The sequence below is a fragment of the Pseudopodoces humilis genome, chromosome 28 (genome assembly GCF_049639895.1).
Source record: "Pseudopodoces humilis isolate 2021_Gansu_Grassland_sample_001 chromosome 28, ASM4963989v1, whole genome shotgun sequence".
NCBI lineage: Eukaryota > Metazoa > Chordata > Aves > Passeriformes > Paridae > Pseudopodoces > Pseudopodoces humilis.
In genome coordinates, this window is record NC_142227.1 from 3291011 (window position 1) to 3311709 (window position 20699).

Sequence of the window (20699 nt, forward strand, 5' to 3'; positions counted from 1 at the left end):
ACTAACGCGGAACTCCCATGCTGGGTGTGCTGTGCGGAGCCGCCTCACCTGGGTGCGGGGACACACCTGAGGGCGAGCTGCGATCCCCCAGCAGCGCCTCGAAGCCTCGGCCCCTCACGGCTCTGCGCCATGTTGGAGTGAGGGAAGAGCTCAGCTCGGCCACAGCAGCCGCCACAGCGCTGCCCCCGCGGCACCGAGCCACAGCTGCCTCTGCCCGTGTGCGGGCGATGGCTTTGGGCTGATTTGGGAGAAGATTTGGGTTGTTTTTTTGTTTTAAATAAAGCGGGGCGGTCACGGCCCGCCCGGCGCTTCCCGCCCCTCCCCGCGCCCCGCCCCAAGATGGCGCCCGGCGCTGAGGCGAGTTCCGGTGCCACCATGTCTGCGACGCGGCTGGAGCTGAACTTGATGCGGCTCCTGAGCCGGTGCGAGGCGCTGGCGGCGGAGCGGCGGGACCCCGAGGAGTGGCGGCTGGAGAAGGTGAGGCCGCCGCGCCCCTCCCGCCCCTCTGCCCCGCAGTACCGCGTCCGGCCCCTCAATAACCGAGACTGGGAGCGCTGTGATGTTAAGCTCACAGCCTTGACCAGACTGGGTATTTCTCCTTAATGCAGTCGCTTAAAATCTTGTTTTTGCCCTCAGTATGTGGCTGCCCTGGAGGACATGCTCCGGGAGCTGAAGAAGCAGTCCAGGTGAGCGCTCTGGGCCCCTGGGTGCCCGTTGTGGGGTTTGTGCTTCAGGGAAAACGCCTTCAGGTTGTGCCAGGGGAGGTTTAGGTTGGATACCAGGAAAAATTCCTTCCGTGAAAGTGGTAAAACACTGGAACGGGCTGCCCAGGGAAGGGGTGGAGTCACCATCCCCGAAACCGTTCAGAAAGAGCAGATGTGGCACTTTGCCATATAGTTTAGTGGGGATGGGGGGATTTGGTAGAAGGTTGGATTTGGTGATCTTGGAAATCTTTTGCAACATAAATAACACTATGATTCGATAATCGCTTATCTGTAAGTCAGCCATAGCCCACAAACACCATGGCAGTGTTTGCTTCCCTGTGGAAATACCTGTTCTCTGAGCCTTTGCTGCCTTGGAAAAGGTGATTTGCAGAGAGCTGCAAGTGTATTCCCAACCTGAAGCAAGTCTTAGGCTATTTCTGCTTCTTTGAAGAACCATGTGGGTTTGGGGGTTTTATTATTATTTCATTTGGAAAGTAGAACACTAGAAAATGCTGATAACTTTCATATTATTACCTTTAAATTCCAACAGCAAGCCAGCGCCTGAACTGCTGAATGAATACTCTCGCAAAGTGGACTTCCTAAAGGGACTCCTAGAAGCTGAAAAGTTGGTAAGATATACTAGTTCAGCTTGAAAAGACTCCAGTGTTCTGTGTTTATATTCACCTATTGCCTGGCTCCTATGCTTACTTTTATCTTGCATCTCAAAATAACAGTTGTTAAAATCTTATTAGGTACTCCTTGTAAAAGCCTGAATAAGTATATTGGATTCATATTTTGTTAAAAGAAGTGGTATTGTATGAAACTTCTTTTCAAAAGCAAAGTATACATTGCCTACATCCTTTCCACTCCTTTGCTGTGAGATGCAAGGGCAGGTACTGTCCCTCAGGCCCGACACCTCTCTGGGATGATCCCAGGTGCACCTGGAGAGCTGTGAGATGCCAGTAAAGCTGGGTTTTAGTCAGTGCTGCTGTTCAGGCTGACTTCACTGTTGGGAAGCAGCTGTGGGACTGCACTCCCATCCTTGTGGGTCACACCCCAGGTGCCTCGTGCTGCAGAGTGTCATATTCATGACTGTTCCCTGTTCTCCCCACTCCCAGTCTTCATCAATGGAAAAGGCTCTGGCAAACCAGTTCCTGGCCCCTGGGCGCACCCCGACCACAGCCAAGGAGAGAACCCCAGCCACCAAAACCGTCCATCTGCAGACCAAGGCGCGCTGCACAGGCCAGATGAGGAGTGAGCTGCTTGGCACAGTACGTTCAGTGCTGCTGCTGCTTTGCTGATTTACAGATTGTCCTGGTTGTGTTCAGCTGCCTCGGGGGGGTGGCTGTCTCAGAAGTGTCCCAGGCTGGGTGGGGAATCACCTCTTTATCTCTAAATCCTGGGCACAGGCACTCTGCCAGGCCTGCAGGGCTGTCCTTTATCACTGACCCTTTGTAATCTGCTGGTTTGGTTCTCTTTCTTCTTCCAGGATCCCCTGGCTACTGATGGTAAGTTTGATCTGTTGTTTCCTCTAACTGTGGTCAACCTGAGTCTTACAGGGAGGGCAAGAGGGAGGTCAGGTGTTCAGCATTTCCCGAAGTGTACTTTTAATTTAGTGCCTCACTTATTTCAAGACAGCAGATTTTAAAAACAAACTAAACCAAAAACTCTGACAGATGAAAGCAGAAGTGTTGTTATCAATGGTGGCAGGGACTGGCAGGAAGCTCTTTTTGTAGCATTCATGCAGAAACAGACATTCTAATTACAGAATTAGCAGGGGCAATTTATTGTTGCTCCTGTTCCCTTCTGCTGTGAGCAAACCATGTGATCCTGGGTGCTTTGAGTAGGTGTTGTTCAGTTCCTCTGGAATACACAGCCATGTTATTCACGTAGGGAACTGGGAGGAATTAATTTGAGGTTTCCATGGCTACCGTTAGAGCAGCTGGAGCTGGGCCAATCTAACGTGTCCTGAAAGAACACTGAGATACAGGGCTGAAACCCTGCCCTCAGGGATGTGATTCAGCTGGGGTTTTTCACCCCCTCTTTTAATGCTGGGTGCACTTTTTTCCCTGTGAAAAGCAGGCAGGCATTTGACACCCATATTCCTTCAGGTAGAAGCTAAGTAGGATTTGGATATCCAAAAATCCCTTACAGGAGACTTGTTTTTTCAGCCTGTGATTGAATGGGAATTTCTAACATGCTAAACACTTTTTTATTTTTCCAGATTCTGAGGAGTTGAACATAAGGAAGCGAAAGTAAGTCAGAATTTCTCCTTCCAGTACTCAATGTTTTGGGAAGTGTTTTCTCAATGACCTTTAAATCCCAGATATGCTTTAAATTGGGTGAAGTGTCTGCTTATATAAACCAAAATATAATGGCTTCAGCTGACTCAATGGGCCTTGTTGTCCTGTAGAGACATAAAACCTGGGGAAAACTTGTGAGATTGACCCACAATGAAATGTAAATCCCGTTTTTTTCCCTTTGTGCTCTTGCAGAGGCCTCACATCAGATGAGAAGCAGTCGGCAGTGGAGCTGGATGCTGTGCTGCAGCACCACCAGGATATGCAGGAGAAGCTGGCTGAGGAAATGCTCAGCTTGGCTCGCAGCCTCAAAAACAACACTCTGGCTGCCCAGAACGTGATCAAACAGGACAACCAGGTAGCGCATGTTGAACTGTGACCCCCTCAGTTTTGCAGCACACAAGGTTCAAGTGCTGATGTGTGAAATCCTGTAGCTCAATTCCACGTGGGATTGGAGTGGGGAGGCTGGGGACAACAGGGCAACACCTGCCTGCAGTTGAACCTTTTCTGTCTTGGAGGAAGCTGCCAGACCTGGCAGCAGTGAGGCTGACACTGTTTGCTCTCTTTGCTCCACAGACACTGTCACACTCCCTCAGGATGGCAGACCAGAACTTCGAGAAGCTCAAGGACGAGTCTGACCGCCTGGAACAGCACGCCAAGAAATCCGTCAACTGGCTGCTGTGGATAATGCTAATTGTAGTTTGTTTTATATTCATCAGCATGATTCTCTTCATCAGGATTTTCCCCAAACTGAAATGATTCTGTTTCATTTTATTTAAAGCTGCCTGCAGTGCAGTGGGAAAGCTCAGCTGGTGTGAGAACTGTCACAGTCTCCTTAAAGAGGCTGTACAAGGTGTACCTTGTATCTCCTCCCTGTGCAGGCAGTGGAGGGTTTTCTGAAAAAGGCTTTCCACGCTTGTTTACTTGGTGTCTGTTGTTACCTCTTGAGTGGAGAGCTGAAGCAACTATGAGAATTTACACTGAGCTGCTGACAAGTTCTTTAGTGGATAAATACAGTCATTTTTCATGTGGTTGTGACAAATGTTATGACTCCTAAAAGGCGTTTAGTTAAATAATAGTTAAATTTAAGTAACAGTTGAAGACTTAGACTCTTTCCTGTCTTCACAGCTTTTCTCTACTGACCTAGGAACTTGCTGCCAACAGGATATTTAATTTCAGTTCTGTACATACACAGCTGCAGGTGTAGGAAGAGAATTCTGCTGTTCAGGTGCTTGCCTGGCTCAGATTCAGAGTATCAACAGGTAAAACTCTTCTCAGGCTCACCTTTTTCCCAGATGAGTATTTGAGACTTTGGACTTTACCATCCTCTCCAGTTTAGACTTACTACAGGACTGGAGTCGCTTTCTGTGCAGTGTTTGCTTCCCTTTTGTGCATGCAAATGTTCTCACTTCTATTGTTGTGTTGATGCCATTGCATGCAGGAAACACCGTGACCCTGCCACCTTTGAACTGTACACACAGTGCTGCAGGTGGCACAGACCTCACCTGTGCAAACATCCTTGCACTGGAAGATGAGGGCAAAGGAAGGTGGTGTCTTCAAGATGGAAATAATAATTTAAAGAATATTCAGACTTTCTTTTTGAGCAAATTATTCCTGTTAAACGTTGTCTTAGGAGTTCACTAAAATTAAACAGAGAAAAAGTAATGTAATGTTTTTAAAACACTGATTCTGCTAGAAAAACTTGGAGGCTGCAGTAAAGCAGGGCTTGTGTGACAGCCTGAGTCTCTGTAGGTGCTTGTGGTAAGCTGAAAGCAAACCCTTCTGCATCCCTGCTGGTCAGTGTTCAGGTGTGTCCCATGGAGGAGGTGAGGGGCAGCAGGTCACCCTGGCTGTGCTTTGCTCTGGAACCAAACCATGGGGTGTTCCAGGGCTGGCTGCTGATCCCAACAGCCCCAGGACAGGGGATGGTGGGGGAAGAGCTGTTTGTCACAACTGGGTTCTTAGGAAGATCTGGCTTTGCTTTGAACACATCCCAAAGCACCAGGCTCTGTGTCAGAGCTGTGCTCTCTTCTATACAAACCCATCTCTGCAAATGAAGGCAGTTAACACTTTTTATACAAAGTATTCCTGTTCATTTAACACAATGTTTGTAAGTATGCCACTCACTTATGGATTAGCAAATTAATAATTGAGGTACAGCTTTTAATTCCAGCTACTCAGGTATCTGCTGTATACTTCTGTTTTACTTACCTTGAATTTAGAGAAATTTATAGATGTAGCAATCAATTTATGGACATTTCTACTTTTCCCAGTTGTTTTCCTTCATCTGCATGTAATGTTTGACATTTCACTGTGCTTCATTGGTCAATGCTGTGTCCCCAAAATATTTTTTAATTCTAATTTTTTACTACTTTCCCTGTAGGCATTTCAATGCCGAGCTCTTCTCTTAGAGGCTGAATGGGATGCTGGGATGTTTTTTGTGTGTGAGATTTTGGGATGCAACATTAATGCTTCATTGTGCATAACATTGTCCTCTTTATTACTTGAAATAAATTATTTTTTCCTATCTTACAAAAGATTTGGTGCATCATTACAGAAAAGTTTAAATCTGAATTTTGCTATCAGCAAAATGGGTTGCCGCTTTTTGGCACTTATAAATTAGGAATTTTTTGATTGGAAAGACGTGAAAGGGAGCTGTTAGTGATAGTTTGTCTCCAAGAAAACATTTACCCCTCCAAGTCACAGATACTGGTTTACAAAAAAGCTGCATGGAATGAGTTCAGAAACCACTTAACTTTTGACCATTGACATTTCATGGGTGTTTGTTACTTTGAATGAGCGGCCAGGAGTGAACCCTGTAACACTTCTTGTTATCTCCAGCAGCCGTTGAGCACTGAGCTTCTGCTTCCTGGGGCTTCTCTCCCAGGTGGAAGAATTTTCCTCTCTTCCCCCATCCCAACGGATCCACTGCCTCAGCAATCCCTGTACACAAAGGCTGGGTTGTTGTCTTTGCTTTTCTCGAGCAATTGGAGTCATTCAACACCACTTTGAAGATGGGAGACGGTGCTATTTAGAATAAACAATGACTCAGGGCTTTGTGACATTTCCCAGATGAATGACAGTTTTTATTTTTGACTGACCTGTGGGGGGTGGTGGATGCTCTGCTGCTCCAGCCCTCAGCTCCATTTTGTGGCACAGTGCTCTGTGCAGCTCTCCACAGAAGAATATGTATAGAATATGTATAGAAATGGCCTTCTCTAAGGCTCTAAACTCTAAGTGAGAGTTGCTTAACTTTCCCAAAAGCTTGGGAAATCCAGGTGGGGGGATGTTCATCAGGCACTGGGCTGGCCTGGCTTTGCTTCTTGGCAGACTACCTGCTTTGAGATGGCAAGGAAAATTAAACCAAAACCCTTTTGGTACTTTTGGAGGCTTGGGTCATGTCAGGCCAGTGGATGCAGTGATTCAGTCTGGCAGCAGCAGTGACTGGGTCAGTCTGAGCTTCTCTGGCAATCGCCCTTGGTGGCAGAGACTCTGTGTGTTACCATGGTCAGTGTCCTGTCGCAGCCGGCCGGGATGTGCTGCAGGGATCAGTCACAGGCTCTTGGTGAGGGTGCAGGAATGGCAGGAACAGGACTGGATATGATGGCTCCTGTGGCTGGGCAGTCCCAGGTTTTGGGCACGTGTTCCTTTGGCTTTTCTTTGTACTTTGTGCATCAGACTTGAGAGGCGGTGAGACTTGTGAGCAGCTTCCCCAAACTGGCAGCTGTTCTGCCAAAAGGGAATATCCTGCAGAGTGAAAAGGAGGGAGTGGGCAGAGCAGGGTTCTGCTCCTGACTGTTCCCTGTGTGACAACAAGTGTCACCTCCTTTCTCATTGTCTGCTGTAAACCTGCCATGAAACCTCAGAACTGAGTCTTATGATTTATAGTTGCAATTTAGTCTCTTTTATGAAAGAAATTCTTCCCTGTGAGGGTGGTGAGGCCCCTGGCACAGGCTGCTCAGAGAAGCTGTGGCTGCCCCATTGCTGTAAAGGTCCAAGGCCAGCCTGAATGGGGCTTGGAGCAACCTGGGATAGTGGAAGGTGTCCCTGCCATGGCAGAGGGTGGGATGGGCTTTAAAGATGCTTCCAACCCAAACCATTCCGTGATTCTGTGAATCATAAAAACTGTAATGACAGTGCTAGAGGAGCTCAGAGCAGATTCTCAAATGTCACAGTCTGCTGCAGAATTCCCAATGTAATTCCTAAGTCCCAGGGCCTGGCATGGGCAGGCTGGGAGCTCCTGTCCTGACCTGCCCCACTGCTGGGAATCCATGTGCACACGCCGTGTGTCCCACTGAACGGCAGTGACATTAAACCCCAACGCACTAAATCAATACCACCTGTCACATGATGCCACCGTGACATTTCTGGCATGAGTGCTCCCTCTAATAGGAGCTGGAAGTGGGAAGCAGCAGCAGTTAGTGAATAATGGATCAGATACGCCTGATTTGTAACATTTACAGAGGGAGGGCGTGTCTCCCAGCGACAGAACAAACCGGTTATCAAACGGGAACTGGGAGTTCTGGCTCATCCAAAATGCAAACCCTGAGCAGCGCAGTGCACAGAGCCAGGGTTTGTGAACCCCTGGTGCTGCCCAGACTGCCAGCGCTCCCTCCAAATTAGACTCTGGATCAACAAAAACAGGCATTAGTGTCAGGAAATAACCAAAGAAGGAGGGGCTGGGGATGAGCTGTGGGTCGGAACTGGTGTAGCCGGTGGCTGGGCTGGGGACAGTGACGCGGCTGTGGCCGCTGCCCTGAATGTGGTGGCTGATGGAGAACAAGGGAGCCTGGCAGCAGGTTGTGCAAAACACACCTGGGGCTGCCTGAGGTGAGCCACAGAAGCTGTAGGGAAGGATGGAGGATAGAGAGTGAGGACACTCAGGGGCTGAAGGCCACATCTGTCTGGATGTCTCACATCTGGGCCCTGCTTGACAGGCCCAGGATGGGAGCACTGACAGTACTTTGGTTTTTCAAGCTGAAAACTTTGATGCTGAATTAGAACAAAAATATTCTGTCAAGGAATTAAAAATAAGTTGAATATTGCATCTGCTTCTGTGACACCCAAGAATCAAACTGCACAAAACCAGAAACTGGATAAAAAAAAAGCTAAAATGAGGCTGTAGTTGGCCATGAAGAGCTGGAATTTGCATCCTTCATCTCCAGAGTCTTTGACCTGCATGTAGCAGAGAGATGCCCTCTGCCATTTTCACCCTGGCCAAAATTTGTATTTGCTCATGTAACAATAGAAGTCTCCAGAAGGATCTAACAGTGTTTCCTGTTTCAACAGTAAAAAGCTGAGACTTCTGTCCTTAGCACATAAAGTGACCGGATCTCCATCCTCTGAGCCTTCTCACTGAGAAAAGTCACTTATCGGATTTGGTGTGGACGGAAGGAAGGGTAAGAAAGGAACTCTGTCAATCCATGACGTGAAATATTTTATATTAAGAGATTTGGCAAAGGGTTTTATGTGACTCTAAACAGGATGAGATAATTTTCCAAGGTCAGCTCTTCTGTACTCTCAGCTTTAGGTTTCGTCACTGAGAAGTCAATCCCGTAAACCTTCACAGCAACATCCTGCCAGTGATGCAGAGACTTGGCTGTTGTTGGCTTCAACAGCAGCTCTGCTGCATTTTCAAAGGGCAGGAGGCTACATAACGTGCAAATTGCCTGGTGAGAAATGTGTGAGCAGGAAAGAGTGCCTGGCAAATCAATAAAAACAGAGCAACCCAAGCCATGGGGTAACTCTTTGCCCAGGCAGTTGCAACTTGTGGTCAAGAGAAGGCTACAGTGAACTGGTGGAGCAGAAACTGGGAATTCTGACCTCAGCTCAGCCTCCAGGCTGCTGTGTGGCTCTGGCTCCTGAACTGGTTTTCAAGCAGTTTAGCTCTTAAAACAGAATTGGTACCAATGAACCTTCTTGGTGAGTCAGCTGCTCCAAAGCTCCTTTTGGGCACAAAGTTTGTGTTCCTTGACTATTCCCAGGCTGGTTAATTAGCGGGGAACTTTAATTTGTATGGCTAAAGACACAGTGCCTAAAACCCACCCACGTGTTCCAGTGTCTAGAGAAAAAGATGTATTTGGTTTTCAAGGTGTGAAGCTTTCAGCAAGCTCCATGTGTTGGTGGTTGGGAGCTGAGCTGGGCTCTCTCTCCAGTCGCTTGTGACAGTAGAAGGATGTCACTGCTGCAACATTCAAGCTGCTTTGCAAAGTCATTGTCCCTCCCTGTTTGTGCAAACACAGTTCCTGCTCCAGGGATGGGCTTCCAAGGACCTCAGATCTGAGCAGCATTGATCTGGAGGAGGGATCTGTTGGGAAGTTGGTACTCTTAGGTTGGTTTGATGTGGAGGCATCTGTAGGACAGAGAAATAGACTTTGGACAAGGATGGAAGGACAGGACACAGGGAATGGCTTCCACTGCCAGAGGGCAGGGTTAGATGGGATGTTGGGAAGGAATTGTTGGCTGTGAGGGTGGGCAGGCCCTGGCACAGGGTGCCCAGAGCAGCTGTGGCTGCCCCTGGATCCCTGGCAGTGTCCAAGGCCAGGCTGGACGCTGGGGTTTGGAGAAACCTGGAACAGTGGAAGGTGTCCCTGCCATGGCAGGAGGTGGAACAAGATGGTCCCCAAGGGTCCCTTCCAACCCAAACCATTCCAAGATTTAAGTAAGGAATGGATCAAACCAAAACAAGTCTTTCTAGGGTCAAACAGATGGATACTCTCTGTTGCAAGTCTCTCTGTCCTTATTTTGTTAGGAGGATTCGGATCTGAACCCCCATAGTCTGTGATTGTCACAGTTCATAGCAGACACTTATCCCTGCGTATTTCCAAGTTATTTTAACTAAATCATAAAGCATCTGTAGTGGAGAGAAAGAAATGTGACTGTTGCCAATATTTAATATATCAAACTGGTGATTTTAGTAGCTTCTTGAATCAGGAATTAAAGAAGAGCCTGCATTGCAGCTATTAGGAAAAAAAAAAAAAAAGAGTAAGCAGGTGTTGGCTTAGTTTCTAAGCGCCCACATTGCTCCTGTTGGTTTATCTGATTGCAAACCAAGTGCACTGTAGCGTGATGAATATGTAGCAGTGAATGTATGGGAAAGATGCTGGAAAGGTTGCACCCTGATGTTCTTAATCAGTAATTAGAAACTAAAAATAGTATTTTAAGGAAAGATAATAAATCTGTAGCCCTTAATCCTCATGTGCCAATGTGTAAGCTGATATCATTATTACATGAAAGGCAATGAGAACATAAGTGAGTAAGCAAGAGCAGGTTGCTGTTACAGTATAAATTCCACACAGCTCGAGCTGTCCAGGTGATGTTTGGCTGTCTGTTTTATGCAAAGTCTACAGCCATAAAGCAGGTTAATTTACAAGCAGAGAATGCATACTTTTGTTGTTTATTTCCATTCCTTAGCTGCCCCTACTTCCTGAAGCAGTCTGGAATGAGTGGGGTTCCCTGTCTCTCTGCACTTGTCAGCTCAAGGCAGCAGCATGGATTTGGGAAAAAAGGACACAAATGGGGGAAATGCCTTCCCATTACTGTGGTTCTGATGCACCAATGGGCTGAACCAACAGCTCCTGTGCTGTGCAGACACACATCTGCTGAGCTGATAGCAGAGTAAGCATCCCCACTTAAGAGGAGCTTTTCATCTCAGCATTTTAATAGTCTGTAAATGCCAAGATGTAGTTATTGTTGCACAGGTACCATCCCAGCTAATCCTGCTTATGCTGGTCGATTCAGGCTGCCAGCCTTACCCTGTCCAACAGGGAAACCTCAAACAACGTCAGGGGGTGAATCACACCAGCAGAGCCATGAATTCACTGACCAGCCCTCCCCTCATTCACACTGTGTTGTGGCCCTGGGACAACTGCAGCGATTCCTTACCTGGAAAAACAACACAAAGTATTTTAAATAGGGCAAGTTCATAGTGCATTTCAGTGTCCAGACAAAAGGACTGAGGTACTGTGGCCTGCTGGTCACCACTGGCCTGCGCAGGGGCCCTTAATGTCATGCAGAAATGAGAGATCTGTTGTACGCTAAAGATGGTAGGATAAAAATTTTAAAGAATGTCTGTTTGCCAAGCATTTTTGAATTAAAAAAGGCTTTATTCCAGCAGTTTGTAACTCATTTGTCTCGCAGAAATGGCTGAAAGCAAGAGCCAGATAAAATTACTGGAAGTTGCCAGGAAACGTGCTGTCATGGCTTAGCGCGAGTGCAGCGCAGAGATGATTAAAAAAGGCACCAAATGGTGAATCCCACTGAAAAAAAGAACCAAAAATCTGCAATGGCTCTTTGGGTTCTGTGGTACTGAGAGCAGTGACAGTGGTAGACGCTATCCTCATCCCAAACTCTGTCCAGTTCTGTGGCAATTCATCCTTTCTGAGAGGAGGAGGAGGGACACGCACACAGCCAGGGCAGCAGCCCCACTCTCAACCTGGGCTGTCAGCACTGGGGACATGAGCCAGAATCCCAGAATGGTTTGGATTGGAAGAGGCCTTTGGGGACCATCTCGTTTTACCCCCTGCCATGGCAGGGACACCTTCCACCATCCCAGGCTGCTCCAAGCCCCGTCCAGCCTGGCCTTGGGCACTGCCAGGGATCCAGGGGCAGCCACAGCTGCTCTGGGCACCCTGTGCCAGGGCCTGCCCACCCTCACAGTGAAAATCTTTTCCCTAATCTCTAACCCAACCCTACGCTCCTTCCATTTGAACCCATAGCGAGGTGAGACTGCTCAACTCCTCCGTTTTACTGACTGAACGCTACCGAGGCCACAGCGGCTCCTCGGGCAGTGCCAGCAGGGCTCACAGGCGGCGTGGATGGGTGGGCGGACGGACAGAAGGATGGACGGACAGGATGGATGTTGGGACAGATGGCTGGCTGGTGGCTGGCTGGATGATGATGGGTGGATGGATGAATGGATGATGATGGGTGGCTGGATGCCGCTGCCGCCGCTCCTCCCCCGGCCCGTCCCGTCCCGTGCCCGCGCTCCGCGCCGCCTCTTGCGGCCGCCCCGCTCGGCTCGCAGCTGACGGGGGCAGCCCTTGTTTACTGGCCGGGGCGCCGCCGCCAGCCCGGCCTGCGCTGGAAGGGGCCGCCGGGCCGGGGCCGACACCGCGGGCAGGGAGGGGCCCGGCGCTATAAAGGGGCTCCGCGGGGGCTCCACCGGCGATGCTCGGCCGGGCCCGGCCCCCGCGCCCGCCCCGCGGGCCCTGATTCGCGCCGGGCGGCGGCGGCCGCGGCAGCGGCGCGGGATGGGACCGAGAGCGGCGGCGGCGGCGGCGGCGCTGGCCGTGGCCGTGGTGCTGGGAGCCTGGTGCGGCCGCGGCCGTGGCGAGAGTGAGTCGGGGCCCGGCCGGGAGGGTTGGGGGCGGCGGCGGCGGTGGCGCGGGCCCGGCCCCGCCGTGCCCTTTGTACCTGCGCGGGGCCCGCGGGCAGCGCGGCCGCGGCCCGGAGCGCTCCCGGGTCACCTTCACCCCCGGCCCGGGGCTGGCGCGGAGGGCCCGGCGGCGGCCGAGATTGGAGCGGGCACAGCCCCGGCGAGGGCAGCGGCCGCCCCGGCGCGCTCGGCGGCGCGTCCCGGCCCGCGGGGCCCGCACGGGCGGGCGCCGGGCCGGGGTCAGTGGGGGCCGCGCCCGGGGCAGCCGCGGGGAAGGGCACGGGCCCCCCTCCGGTGCCGCTGCCCGGGTCCTTCCATGGGCACTTCACCCCTCCCTTCCCACGTCCCTTCCCCGATTCCTCCCCGGGTCCCTTACCCAGTCCCCTCCCCGGGCCCTGCCAGGGTCTCTTCCTCGGTACCGTCCCCACTCCCTTTCTCGGACCCTTCTCCGGCCCCTTCCCTGCGTCCCCTCCCCCGATCCACTCCCCGGTCCCTTACCCGATTCTTTCCCGTGTCCCTTTCGCAGTCCCTTCCCATGTCCCTTTCCCAGGTTCCTTTCCCGGGTTTCTCCCTGGCTGCCCTTCCCATTCCCTTCTCGGGTCCGTTTCACAGGTCCCTTCTCGGGTCCCTTCTCCGATCCTTTCCCCGGTGCCCTCCCCAGCCCTGTGCCCCCGCCGCTCCTCGGCTGCCTCAGAACCGGCTCCGGTTTCAGGAGGGTTTAGTGTGGCCAGACGCGGAGGTTTTGTCTTTAACCACTTTTAGGTAGTGTGCCAAATCCACAGGTATTAAGATGGGAGAGCTCCGGGGAAAGGCTCTGTGTGTGCACAGGGACTTGTAAAATACGAGACAGGGATATAAAGATGTTGTGTTGGAAGTCACAATCTTGTTAAACCCACGGCTGGCTCGAGGTTAAGCCTTACAAGCTGTTTTGATGGGTTACGTTAAATAAACTTGCTCAGGAAATCCTTTTAATGAGAGGTTCTTTAATTTTGGGCGATTCTTACAAATTTTTTTGACAAAAGGAAAATATTTGTTTAAAGACAGCTGACTGGATCCGTGGGTTATGTCTCCCATAGACAATCTGTCTGTTGGCTTTCCCATCAGAAAAGGCAAGAGTAAGAGAATCAGTTCAAGTACAGACAATACAGTGATGGACATTATTGGGATATGTATGGAATTCAGGGCATAAAGCAGGATGTTCCTGTAAGACAGCCTCTTTTTCCAGCAATAGGACAAGTCACATATTTCTAAAATAACTCAGTTTCTTCCCTCATACGTATTTTTACATTTGAAACCGTACAAGAGGCCGGTGACATGGTGTTACCTTGGGAGGGTCAGTCCCAGCTGCTGTGGGCAAACCTACCTCCAACAGAGATGGAAAAGGCAGTTGACATATAGCACTAATAATAAATAAATACGTGTGCAACTGCAGTCCAGCAGTTCCTAATTTGAAAACACTATTATTACTGCCACAGTGCAGCCTGTGATTTGGTTATTTATTTAAATCATATTTGCTTTTTGGGGTTCAAGCGTGTTTATGTTCTAAACTCCCTAATCTCTGCTGTGTTACAGCGTGGTAGGAAAATGTACTCTTGAGTTCATGGATGGAGGAACAGGGGCACAAGACAGCAAAGCAAAGCTTGGGCTGGAACATTTCCCTATCATTTTTAGAGAAATAAACACTTTCTGAAGTAAATACTTCATGAAGTATTCTACAGTTAGGACCATCAGGGCCCTGATGTGAAAGGTTTTCAGCTGCTGTGGTGTTTGATTCTGTTTTCTGGGTGCTTGGCTCCGTTTTCTGGGAACGGTGAGGTCACGGAGCACCACGGTGGGGATGGAAAACACCGGCCTGGCTGGGGGGAAATGCACGGATGAGAGCTGCATAAGCAAACAAGTTGTTCCCTGAGCAACGGGGTCTGATGGAGGCGGCTTTCTTGGAGATCTGTGCCCTGTGTTCCCACAGACAGGCTCCGAGGTAACGCCGCTCTCCAGGGTCGATATTCCCCCCATCCCTGCTTTTCCTTGTGCCCCGTGAATTTCTCTCCCTTTTGGTGCCTTTAGGCAGAGTTGGGGAAGAGCTGGGGGCAAGCAGCAGGTAGATAGAGCTGGTTCAGGAGACAGATGGGGTGGATGGTAAAGTTCACGTTTACATCCAGATTATGGGTTTTTCCTCCTCAATCCATCCTGTTTTCTTAAATATTTTAGGAATACTTCATATGAGAGCACTCTTCCTCTCTTACATGTGGTTAAAGGTAGTTGCTGAGCTCAGAAATTAATGACAGGAGTAGAAGAAAGGGTTAAGGAAAGAAAGCCTGACCTGTGCATAAAATGAAGACACATATATCTTGTTTTGGGAAGAAAGACAGGTTTGTGTATTTATTTTTTTTTTTATCACTGTGTAAACATAATGCAACTTCTTGAAATAAATCTTGCACATGACTCATGCCTGTCAGTTCATTAGCTCTGGTATTTGGGGTGGGATTTACCTCACCTAGTTTTAGGCATCTGCTAATGGAGCAGCTTACTTTGGGCTCCTTTTCTGGTTAATACAAAACTGATCAATGCAGTCATGGGAGTTTAGAGTGCTCTTCCTCCCCTTCTGAACTCTTCCCCTAAATTTGGGAGCTGCACATGTGCTCCAGTACCTGCTGCTGATGTGGGAGCTGGGAATGCAGTTGAGAGATCTTTACCTAAGTCATCCTGTGGGACAAATTTCACTGTATAGTGCTGTAACACACAAAATAGGTTGTTTTTTAGTATATCTGGCTGATACGGATATTTTAGTGCTCGTAAACTCATTAAGAAACTGTTCCCTTGTCCCACCTCAGGCCTGTGTTAATTTTTTATGTTGAGAGACTCGATCTAGAGTGAAATTTTGCTCCTGGGAGAGTAAAGTAGGAAAAGTGAGTGCAGAAGGGCAGGGCTGCACCAAGCCCAGCGTGTCCTGTCCCCTTTTTTGGGGAGCGGCAGCGCAGTGGCTGTCTCTGAACAGTGCAACACCCCAGAGCTTTCTGGAGGTCAATTTTGGGGTGACTGCCTGGTGGAATATAAATGATGTTGATATGGGCAAGGTGTAGAACCTGTTCCTGCTGCCTCTGGAGCAGGGAGGATCCCCAGGTGTGTCAGCACCAGCACTGACCCAGCCGTTACCCCGCGTGGTCCCGGTGCTCCTGGTGCTGTCGCCCCAGTGCTGGATATCTCTGCCTGGAAACGGGGCAGGGCGAGTCATGTTTGCTCTTTGGGTTTTGATTCAAATGAGGGGAGCGTAAAGACAGCCCAAACCAGGCTTTAAAGGCTGGACTTGGAGGGGTTTGCCCTCAGCTCAGCAGCACCGAGTTGAGCGGTGAGAGGTAACAGGCACCTGAAATATTCCCTGGGGGACTGGGGCTCATTTTGGAGTCCATGTCCAGTTTGCTCAGCTCGAGGTATCTGAGGTGCAGAGCTGAAGCTTAAAAATCCATATTTCACAATTAGATGGATTTTATGTTTCTTAACCAATTGCTGCAGTAGGCTAGAAGCTGTTGCACAGTCCTTCCCTCTAACCTGTCACCAGGATGTTTTCCAGTCTCAGCAGTTATCCCAAGAAACACCCAAAAATTCTTCTCCCAGTTTCCTAAAGCCACTTCTAAAAATCAGCCGTATGTAGAATGGCAGTGCTTTTGACTGAACCCCTGCAAGTGTAATTTTTCTGCATTAGTTTGTTTATTCAGTAGGCAGCAAAGGCTACAAAAAAGGCAGAATTAACTAATAGTTACCTCAAGTGGTTTGTGATCCTTCTGTGCCAGATTACACTGGTCTTGATTGTTAAAGGCCAGAGGTCTGAAGCAGTGAATCATTAAGGTTTGGTATCCACATGATTTACTATAAACAAGGTTTAAGTTCCAGCTATTCCGCTGGTTAGACTCTATCTTGAAAACTTAACCTCTGGCATCAGATCTGGTTTCTTCATTCAGGACTTGAAGGTTGTTACCAAACCAGTTTGTCCAAGAGGCTTTGGCATCTTGGGATTTGTTTGTTTGTTTGTTTTTTAAAAAGCGTGGCTTCAGCTTGGTTTTCTGGGGGGGGGCTGATGGAACATGTCTAGGGTGATTTAGTAGTTTTTTGAGTGAGTAGACTGGTAGCAGGGATGGAGCAGTGCTTCCTCTGGCAGCTCAGAGCTGTGCTGCTGTTTCTGCTGAAATTTAGGAATTTATGTGTAGTGGAGGTTTTGCCAGCAATTTGCACAGGAGCAGCTTTGGGCCTACTACTGGAGAATCAATTTGTGATTTTTTGTATTTCCCTGAAAGCTGATTTATGTGTTTTTTGAAACCAGGTTGTCTGTGTTATAATTGATGGCTCAACTTTGCTCTCTTTCTTCTGGGATCAAACCTGCCTTGCCTTCCTACTGAATGGTTGATTAATTCCCCTGTCCCTGCAGAAGAAATACTATCGAGAGAAGCTGTGGAAAAACACTTATTACTTTGCTTAAAACTGCTTCTTGTTGTCTTGGTAACAATAAATTTATGGGGTGACTTAAGCTGCTACTGCATGAACAGGAGATACAAACTGCTGAAAATTTAAAGGCATGAAAAGATGGAGAAACCTCCAACTAAAAAGCATATTTTGTTTCAGATGTTCTTAATTCCTTACTATTCTCTTTGATCTTTGAGGTGTTAAAAAGAAGGAGCTTAGATACCATTTATCACTTAACACTAAATTGAAGTCAAACCTGAAAAATAATTAAGTGTGGTTTTTCTCTAAATGTGGGGAAAAGCAGCTGATGAACCATGGGTGTTGTACTTCCAGCTCTGGTAGATTTATATTTTTAACTCTTCAAAAGCTTCACTCATCTCTTTTTAGATTCACCTTTAGGTAACCTTTGTTCCTTAACACATCTTTTCAAAATATTTGGAGTTGTTAGCCTTTGGTCACCTTTTCTGCAGCCTCCAGTGGGGAATCTGTGTCAGGATGGGGAGAGCTGGAAGCGAGGGAGGTTTGTACCCTGTGGGGGTGTTTAGATGGTTGGGTTTTTTGTGGAGGTTGGAAGATCTTTGAGCAGCTTTTGGGCTATTTGGACCAGGAGCAGCATGGCTCATGTTAGTGGTGATCTCCAGAAGCTTGAAAGGTTCAGGAGCAGAGTAATTTAACTGGTTTTGAGTGTTTAGGGAAAGGGATGAGAGCTGTGAACTCCAGGGCTGCAGCGACCAGGAGTGCCAGGACACAGGGAATGGCTTCCACTGCCAGAGGGCAGGGCTGGATGGGATATTGGGAAGGAATTGTTGGCTGTGAGGGTGGGCAGGCCCTGGCACAGGGTGCCCAGAGCAGCTGTGGCTGCCCCTGGATCCCTGGCACTGCCCAAGGCCAGGCTGGACGGGGCTTAGAGCAGCCTGGGATGGTGGAAGGTGTCCCTGCCATGGCAGGAGTGGGGCTGGATGGGCTTTGAGGTCCTTTCCCACCCAACCATTCTGAGATTCAGATCATCCTCCCTGAACCCCTGCTGGCTGTGGATCTGTTCCTCTGCCAGACAGGACCATGAATTTCCTCAGTGCTGGGCACCCATCCTGGGGCACTGGTGCAGCAGTGCCCACCCAGGGTAGCTCTTTCAGACCAGGCTCCTTAGCTCTGTTCCTGCAGAAAAGGAGGGTTTTCACAGCCTGAAAATGCAGCCCCAGCACTCAGAGGGCTTTGTCCTGACTGTACCTGAGTGCAGATCTTTCCAGCCCTGCTCGAGGTGCCCTGTCCAGGGAGCTGGGCAGGGACAGAGTGGGTGCAGGGCTTGTGTCCAGCCCCTGGTGACTCACCTCATTCTACCCAAAATGATGAAAGACAGAGGCAATTGTGCTCAGGGTATTCATGCATCTCGTGGCCTTCAGCCACAGCAATAGCCTGGAGCTCTGACTCTCAGAAGTAATTCCTGGTCTGTATTTTCTGACCTTTCCTTTTCCTTAAGGTCAGCTGTCCATTCCAGCAGGCAGGACGTTGTCCTGTACTGGGGCACCACCCCAGCATGGCCTGTGCCCCCCCCAAGAATGAGAACCAAGAATAAATAAGAACCAAAATGTTGCATTTTGATTTTATCTGGTAATTTTAGCTGCACTGGTGACTTGTACGTTGAACTCAGTCTTTCATTTTCTTACGTGTCCTTCTGTTACTTCTCCTTTCACTCTCCTGACCTGCCACGCACTTGCTTCTTTGGAAATACCAATGTTATTTATTGCAAATAAATATCCAGAGCATTCAAGCTGAATCTGTTGCTGTCCCAGGTCTTTTACCCCAGGTTGGGATGTGCAGCAGGACAGTTTGGGGCAGAGAGGTTGCTGCTGGCGGGTCATCAGGTTCTTTTTCCCACTTTTTCCAAGTACATCCTTAATCCTTGAGGCACCGTGTGCATTTCTTTTTCTTCCAGAAAGCAATTTATGAAACAACTTGGATATAGTGCCAAAAAGTCCCATTGGGCAATAGCATTGCTTCAAATCCCATATTAGCATTGCCAATTTTTTTTTTTCTTGCAGTCAGTGGAGCAAATTTTTGAATAATCATTAAGATATTTGCATAGAATTTGGTTTTAACCCCTACAGCAGTGGTCTGTGTTAAATCATGAGGAGTTAGACAATGCTAGCTATGAAATATTTGTGTCCACATCAGTTTTGTAAGGCTGAGTGATCCCTTGGAGCTGTGATGTGGTGGTTTTATAGTTGGTGAACTTTACATACAGTGACAAAAAGAGGAAAGAGCCTGAGTTTTTTTTTGTTCTAAAGTGGGGAGGGAAGACACTAGCCCAGCTGTAGACAAAAGAGAGAATCCTTTGAGTGGATCCAGTCTTCAAAAAAGGAAAATTTCAGGAAGAATCCACCTAGGTTTGAACATTAAGGTCTAGCTGATGTTTCTGTGAAGTTGGTTTCAAAAGGGTTGTCACAGGGAGTTTTGTTGTGCTGGAGAGGCACAGGGCTGCAAATTTCCTTCTTGGTTTCTCACCTGTGCTTAGCATTGGAAAAATATTCCCTTATTCAAACTTTTTCCTTTTGCTGCTGCCTGGATTCCTATTATTCAATTTGCCTTCTAATTTATCCTTCATCTTTGCCAGTTCTTTGGTTACTGGTTCTATGAAATGAACTGCCCAGATAGTCAAGACAGGGAGATTTGCACCTTTGAAAAAATAATAACAAAAAAAAGCCCCAACACCTCATCTAAAGAGAATGCTCAGGGCAAAAATTACTAATGTAGTAAATTACTCCTGTCAGCAGAGTCTGGGCAGGAGTGTGGGCTGTGCTCCTGTGCATTTCCATGTTTTTCTGCTCTCTTCCCAAGCACTACCATCTCTGGCCATTATTCTTTTCCTATCTTCCCCTCCCTGCAACCATTCTAAATGACTCCCTCTAATCCCCTGGCATCAGTTGCACAATCTGAGACGAGGTAGGTGTGTTGCTGGCAGCTGCCTAAAGAAAACAGCCCAGACATCTCTTCCCTTTGTGAGCGCCAAGTGATGTCCCAGGACTGGTGTTACCACTGCAGTCGTGATAGAGGCAGCAGGCAGGGACTCAAGATGGCAGAAAAAATGATGAAACACTCTTGTTTTGTAACCATATCCCAGGGAATGTTCCCCACAGTGTATTTCTTAACACTTGAAGGTTGCCGTGCTGAGAGGACCACGTGTCCCGAGCAGAGCTCGGCGCGGTTGGACAAAACCGAGCGTTTAGAAAACAACAACAATTAACTTTCTGCTAAATAAAGAAATTGTCCTTTGCCTCCCAGTTTGCAGGAGCATGGACATCCGCAACAACCTGACCCGGCTGAACATGCTGGAGAACTGCACCGTGATCGAGGGCCACTTGCAGATCCTGCTGATGTTCAAAACCAAGCCCGAAGATTTCCGCGAGCTCAGCTTCCCCAAGCTGACCATGATCACAGACTACCTGCTGCTGTTCCGTGTGTACGGCCTGGAGAGCTTGAAGGGCCTCTTCCCCAACCTCACTGTGATCCGAGGGACTCACCTGTTCTTCAACTACGCCCTGGTGATCTTTGAGATGGTTCACCTGAAGGAGATCGGCCTCTACAACCTGATGAACATCACCCGCGGCGCCGTGCGCATCGAGAAGAACAACGAGCTCTGCTACCTGTCCACCATCGACTGGTCCAGGATTTTGGATTCTGTAGAAGACAATTACATCGTGGCCAACAAGGATGACAAAGAAGAGTGTGGAGATGTGTGCCCAGGCACAGTGAAAGGGAAGAGCAATTGTCCCCCCACGGTGATAAACGGGATTTTCATCGAGCGCTGCTGGACACACGATCGCTGCCAGAGAGGTGAGTGCACAGGGAGGGGTCTCAGCTGGGGCT

The 20699-nt window shown here is 48.9% G+C and overlaps 2 protein-coding genes across 2 annotated transcripts in view; both read left to right on the forward strand.

Annotated features, from left to right (window-relative positions):
* The first annotated feature begins 98 nt into the window (after positions 1-98).
* On the forward strand, positions 99-5541 carry USE1 (unconventional SNARE in the ER 1). The gene is made up of 8 exons (XM_014259921.2): positions 99-477; positions 637-686; positions 1255-1333; positions 1823-1975; positions 2194-2212; positions 2929-2959; positions 3200-3362; positions 3581-5541. The coding sequence occupies exons 1-8, from the start codon at positions 340-342 to the stop codon at positions 3761-3763; spliced, it is 816 nt and encodes a 271-aa protein (XP_014115396.1). The 5' UTR covers positions 99-339; the 3' UTR covers positions 3764-5541.
* A 6712-nt stretch (positions 5542-12253) lies between these two features.
* Positions 12254-20699, forward strand: part of INSR (insulin receptor) — a 54253-nt gene continuing 45807 nt past the window's right edge. The window contains exons 1-2 of the mRNA XM_005531237.3: positions 12254-12340; positions 20115-20666. Of these exons, the coding sequence (XP_005531294.1) occupies positions 12256-12340; positions 20115-20666 (637 nt within the window). The 5' untranslated portion in view covers positions 12254-12255. The remainder of the gene's footprint in view (positions 12341-20114; positions 20667-20699) is intronic.